Source organism: Saccostrea cucullata, unplaced genomic scaffold (genome assembly GCF_032062105.1).
Source record: "Saccostrea cucullata isolate Sc308-1 unplaced genomic scaffold, CSIRO_AGI_Scuc_v1 ctg5337, whole genome shotgun sequence".
NCBI classification, from domain to species: domain Eukaryota; kingdom Metazoa; phylum Mollusca; class Bivalvia; order Ostreida; family Ostreidae; genus Saccostrea; species Saccostrea cuccullata.
Genome location: NW_026930350.1, coordinates 13,425 through 19,418, shown reverse-complemented (window position 1 = coordinate 19,418; position 5,994 = coordinate 13,425). Strand labels below are relative to the sequence as shown.

Below are 5,994 nucleotides of genomic sequence, written 5' to 3'. Positions count from 1 at the left end.
TAATGGCGATTTCTTACGAATATACATGTAATGGCATGTATATATAGAGTAATGGCAGATTTGTCTGAAATCATTAAACATTATAGTTATGTTATTTGATCATGGTAAAAACTACAGTGTGAAGCTTTTGATTTTGTTCTATCTCTTCATGAGTTTATTGTACACGGTGTTTATAGTTTCTGTTATGGGGCCATTTCACCAAGTACGATCTGGAAAAATCGCATGCAACCACGCGCGACCATGGTCGCACCTCTGTTTTTACGTAGTCGCGTGAAAAATCCGTGCGACCTAGACATTTAGTTTCTCTCTGCGCTTTACGTTCGATATTATCTCGTATAACTTTCGTTGTAAACGTTCTTGGTGCGTCCTACACGCTCTATGGACGCTCTTTGTACGCTCTACCTGCGCCTTTCCATCCGATCTTAACACGATCAAGGATCGTTGTGTTCGATCAGTTTACCATGTAGCATCGACCTCTCGACGACCTATCTTCGAAAGTGTGCGACCTCTGCCGACCAGTACTCGACTTTGGCCGATTTCGGCGCGTACGAGTTGCAATAAACACTCGATCAATACGATTTAGATACGATACAAACGTTCTAGCCTCGATCTATACGCTCAATTCTAGTTCTTTTCTCAACTACTCCTCGTCCGAGTTACGCCAAATTTGCCCTGGTCGTTCAGATTTACGTGCGACCTACTGCTATCGTAAAAAAAGACCCAGCGATCAGTGGGCGATCATCAGTTTTGACCACCCTGAAAGAAGCATGGATCCTATCGCTTTACATCATGCAATGCTATTGCAACACCATGCCCTGAAACTACAGCAAGACTCTATGATCATGCTGACGATGCTGAAGATTAGAAGAAAAAAACATACTAAAAAGAAATATTGGGTTGTTCCGTGGTTACGAGGACGTCAAAGAGATCATTATGGCCAGTATACCTCCCTCATGAAAGAACTGAGGCTTGGAGATGAAGCTTCCTATCGGAACTATCTGCGTATGCCACCGGAGATGTTCGACGAACTGTTGACCAGGGTTAATCGTGTAATGATCATCGCATGAGCTTGCGCCCTATCTGCGCGGTTTTCAGTAGGGGTGGCTTAATCGGATTAGGCGAAGGTAAGTCGCAACTTAAGCGAGAAATGATCTTAAGTGGTTGAACCTTAAACGCACATAGATCGCACCTCAATCCTCTGATCATAATCAAATCGTGTCCATTTTGCAAACAGTGAGCGCACTGGTCTAAGGACAATCTGGAGCAGGTCGCACGAAGCGATTCTTGATCGCAGCGGATCTAGGCTACATCGCATGGATCGAGCGAGTGTTGAGAATTGATCGAGCAGCACGACCGTGTGCTCGATCAGTTTTCGCTCAAGAAGACTTAGCCTCGCTCATCCCCGCTCTAGTCTCAATTTCCCCTTGATCAATCCGTCTTTTCCTCGACCGTATTCGCTGTTTCGACGCTCTCTTTGCGACTTTTAAGTCGAGGCTCAGTTTTTTGACATGTCAAAAAACTGAGCTGCGATCTATTTTTCAGGAAGACCATTCTTCGACTTTGATCGACCACAGGAGACCGAGGCGTGACCACTTCGTGGACAACCTTCGACTTCGTGCGATCTTCAGCGATCAAGCCACGCTCTTAGATCGCAACTCAGTCTTCCGGGAAGAATTTTTGGTGAAATGGCCCTATACACATGTAGATTCAGTTTATTTCACTTTTCTAAGCTTCTTTCCTTTTATTTTAGGCAGTATTTTGATTTCGACTGTGTTAACATCAGATACCGTCTACCTACATCGTATTAACTCGTAGATCAATCGCACTGTTTTCGTGCAGCACTTGCCATCAATCGTCCTTTTTCGTATCATATTCACAGGAAAGTCGTACGATGTTCTTATCAATTCAACACTCGTAAGACGCTCGCAGTTACTCGAGAGACACTCGCACAAACTCGAAGGACACTCGCAATAACTCGTACTGGACTTTCGTAGTGTCGCGAGTACTACGAAGCTCCGCGAATGTCGCACGAACTTCGAAGATTAACTACGAATATTAGTACGAGTGCAGTGCGGATGCTGTGCGATTGTGTACGAATAATTAAAAAATCGTGTGTGACCACGATTGTTTTGAACATGCTCAAAACAATCGCCAGGTTTGGTGATTGCGGCGATCCAACACGATTAAGAAAGATATCACACGAGTACTTCTGCGATAAATCCCGATTTGAATTCGTAATGAATCGTAGCTATAAATCGTGACAGTGTGACAGGGGCTTAACTTATTGTAATTATCACGTCGTGTTTGACTAAGTTTGTCACCTCGGGCAAGTGATCGCTTATAATAAAAACAAAATACAAAAGGATAAACTAATTCATGTAATCGAACCTCATACATTTATAGGATTTTTACAATCTTACACACCGAAGATGGTCCAACTCTAACTCTGGAATTCATTTTTTACCATGTCAATTCAAAGGTACATGACTCTTGATTAAATATTTCGTCAAAATTAACACTTGTCAATTTTCGTAAATAAAAATAGTCAATTTTTCAACTCGTCAATATAACCACATTTACAGTAATTGACACAGTGGAATTTATGGAGGAGAACAGCACCACAATGTCAGATTACAGCTTGATTGACAACCAAAGAGAACTGACAAAAATACTGTCTGAATTGGAGGTTCAAATGACAAACTGTGAACATTCAGTGAGGTTCACTAGAGGTGAAATCAATGATAACATACTTCATTTTGTGGTCGGAAAAACTCGGGATATAGATCATATCGTGAGACCATAAAAAACTCATTTCAGTATGGAGATAAATTAATATTTACTTTAGAGACCTTCTGTGAAGATTATTGTTACATGGATATTTACATTAGCTGTGTTTTTCTACTAAGCAGTGAAATTGATTTGAAAACCAATTTCATGTATACTCACGCGTAGAAATATACATATAGAAACGTGCGCTAACGTGACGTTACAATCAGTCTACAGAGACGTTAGTAAAAATGAAACGATATAGGGCAGTAAGAAATTCAAATAATACGTATATTTTAGTTGCTTCCAAACATGTTAAAATGTAAATATAAGGAATGTTTTTAAGTTTAGTGTGAATTATTGGTGTGAGAATCACACAGACTTGGACGTAGGCATATTTTTCATGAAGCGCTAGCTCGCTTCATGAAATATGCCTACGTGACAAGTCTGTGTGATTCGCACACCAATATCTCACACAAAACTTAAAAACATTCCTTAAATGAATTCAATTAAAAATACACCTTAGAAGTCAATCAGCAAGGCAAAAAAGGACATAGTTTTAGTATCTCTTTTCCTACTGATATGTGTGTGACTGATAATGGTGATGTTTATTTCACTGATTATAATGACAATACCATCCGCCGATTGTCACCTTCGGGGTCTGTCTCTAAAGTCATCAGTACAGATCCACTGGTACCATCAGGAATCTGTCAGTCAGTGGACGGTGGACTACTGGTCACCTTGAGAGACAATGAATCAGGTCCTTACAAATTAGAGTCAAAGAGCAGATGTTTGGTGAGACACATCACAGTAAAAGGTGATGTCATCCGTGAGTATGAGTACTAGCAGGACGGTTAAACCAGACTGTTTACATTTCCAGGCCGACTCACACAGAACAGTTACTGTGATATCTGTGTTATGAACCGTACAAATCTCACTACAGTTGAACTAGTGATTATGTCTCCCTCTGGTCGTATGAAGTCTGTCTACCATGGACAGAACCTGACAGAGGACTTCAGGCCAGTTGATGTTGTAAGTGATTCCCTCTGTAACATCCTTGGTACTGACCCTAACAACAAACAGATCCATCTGTTGAGTCCTGATTGGAGAGTTGCTAAAGTTTCTACTGACAGAAAATGAAGTGAATCGTCCCTCCACACTGTCCCTGTACAAGTTTACACTGTGGGTCGGATATCTTGAAGGACTTGTGAAATTGTTTCAGTACAGATGGCAAAATGCATGAAGTGCATTAATATTATCAAAAAATTAATCAATATGATATATTATTGATATATGAAAAACATGTATGATCATCGTAAAAAAAATATCAAAATATAGTTTTCTTTATGTAAAAAATATTCTCATATTGTAATCGTTTTCAATCAAAATTAATAATATAGAACATTCACAGATTTATTTAATGAGCGTTTATACTTCTATATCATTTACATACAATGATGATTTCCCTAAGTTGAACAAGCCAAGGGCATTTTGACATTCAACTTCTGTTGCAAGGTCAATCAAATCAAGATAGTTTTATTTTTTTTTAGAATTCATAGACCAAGAGAACAAGTTATTTTTCATGATTAAAACATTATTTAGAGAGATTAATTTAATACTAAATACAGAATGCATTTAAATTGCATATAATGACTTACTTCAAATTCAAAATTCTTTCATTTCCCTATAACACATTCAAACAGGATTTTCAGATTAAAAGATACTAATTTATGCACCATAATGCATGTCTGCATTTTAAGATTTCTCGTATGTTCCTATTAACATGATAAGTGGAACTTAACTAGCGTTTCCATAGCATGTTAATTCCTGGAGTTTTACTTCTGGTTATTAGTCCTGAAAAGTATGTTATGACTATAATTTTTTTTAAGACTTTAATTATCCTATCACAATTCCGTGTTATATGAGTTGTCCTTGGTTTTAGAGGGAAGGTCAAATTGTTCAAAGGTTTACAAGCAACTTACACTTGTAGCAAATACAATGAAGTTATGCTACCTCGTGTAATCAAATGACTTAAACTGCCAAATTCTCATTTTTAAAGAATTAAACTTGATTTGCTTTGGTTCCATGTAAAATATGAAATATGAGCTCTCATAGAAGTGTATCACGTAAGCCAATGATAACATTTTTCTTGGTTTCCCTATGCAAATAGACAAATTGATCTGGTGATCATATAGATTTATAATTAACAGTTCAAAAATATGATCAAAACAAACCAAAACACTTTTAATACAAATGTTTATAAGATCCGTCCCTAAATATATAAGAGCGGAGGACTATAATCCCGAAAAATTGGAGTCCAAAAGATTAATTCCAAAAATATTCCAAAAAAGAGAGGTAAATTAATTCAAAGGAATTAATTAAGAATCCAAAGAAGAATGTTTCCCAAGAATGAGTGAGTCCTAAGAATGCCGTTTTTCGGAAAAACAGGGTATTTTTTGCTCAGCTTTTAAAACCCCTGTTCGTATGAAAATCCCTTGTCTTTCCCTGTATCCTACAGCATTTTCACAGTTATCTACGGTATATCTACAGTATTGTACGGTATACCTGCTCTGTATATATAGTAAGTCTCAGTATGCCACTGTATCTATCCACAGTATGCCACAGTTACCTACAGTAGTACGCGGTACGCCTATGTCCATGAATGGCTACTGTTTCCTACAGACACCTACGGTATATCCCAGTATTTGTCCCAATACGTCCCTGTATATGTTCACTAAGGCAAAAAGATTGATTGATTGTTTTTTTATTGTTTAATATCCCTCTCGGGATTTTTTCACTCATATGGAGACGCGACCACTTGCCGGTGGAGAGCTGCAAATTTTGTCCTATACTCGGCACTTAGGGCCATTGAGCAGTGAGGAATCTTTTCCGTGCCAGCACCTACTTCGACACATGGGACCTCGGTTTAAACAGTCTCATCCGAATAACCGGTCTCCACGTCCCACAGTGGGTTTCGAACCCGTAACGTAAAGATTAACTCTTTACTTCGCGACTGTAGAGCAGACGCTCTCGAGAACCACTGCGCCACGCGGGCGACTGAGAGAGAGAAAAAAGAAGTATACATACTTGCAGAGCACTGTACGGTTGTACGATTACCTAAGATGTGGGATTATCAATTTATTACGCAGTTATTTACTTGAGAAATTTTTAAACAGTATTTCAAACATATAGTAGTATTTATTTAATTTGTTAAGAGACTTACTGAGT

General features: G+C 38.4%; 1 protein-coding gene across 1 annotated transcript; it reads left to right on the top strand.

Moving 5' to 3' along the window:
* Positions 1-767: 767 nt before the first annotated feature.
* LOC134283798 (uncharacterized) lies at positions 768-3,906 on the top strand. The gene is made up of 6 exons (XM_062766275.1): positions 768-1,040; positions 1,543-1,680; positions 2,404-2,479; positions 2,583-2,729; positions 3,293-3,595; positions 3,710-3,906. The coding sequence occupies exons 1-6, from the start codon at positions 768-770 to the stop codon at positions 3,904-3,906; spliced, it is 1,134 nt and encodes a 377-aa protein (XP_062622259.1).
* Positions 3,907-5,994: the final 2,088 nt, after the last annotated feature.

What these genes read in the sequence shown, in the direction of transcription:
- LOC134283798 (XM_062766275.1), top strand. Translation starts at nt 768, where the DNA reads ATGGATCCTATCGCTTTACATCATGCAATGCTATTGCAACACCATGCC. An exon ending in TCTTCCGGGAAGAATTTTTG is followed by an intron (nt 1,681 to 2,403) that starts GTGAAATGGCCC and finishes ATACATTTATAG; the next exon opens with GATTTTTACAATCTTACACA. An exon ending in TTCAGTGAGGTTCACTAGAG is followed by an intron (nt 2,730 to 3,292) that starts GTGAAATCAATG and finishes AATACACCTTAG; the next exon opens with AAGTCAATCAGCAAGGCAAA.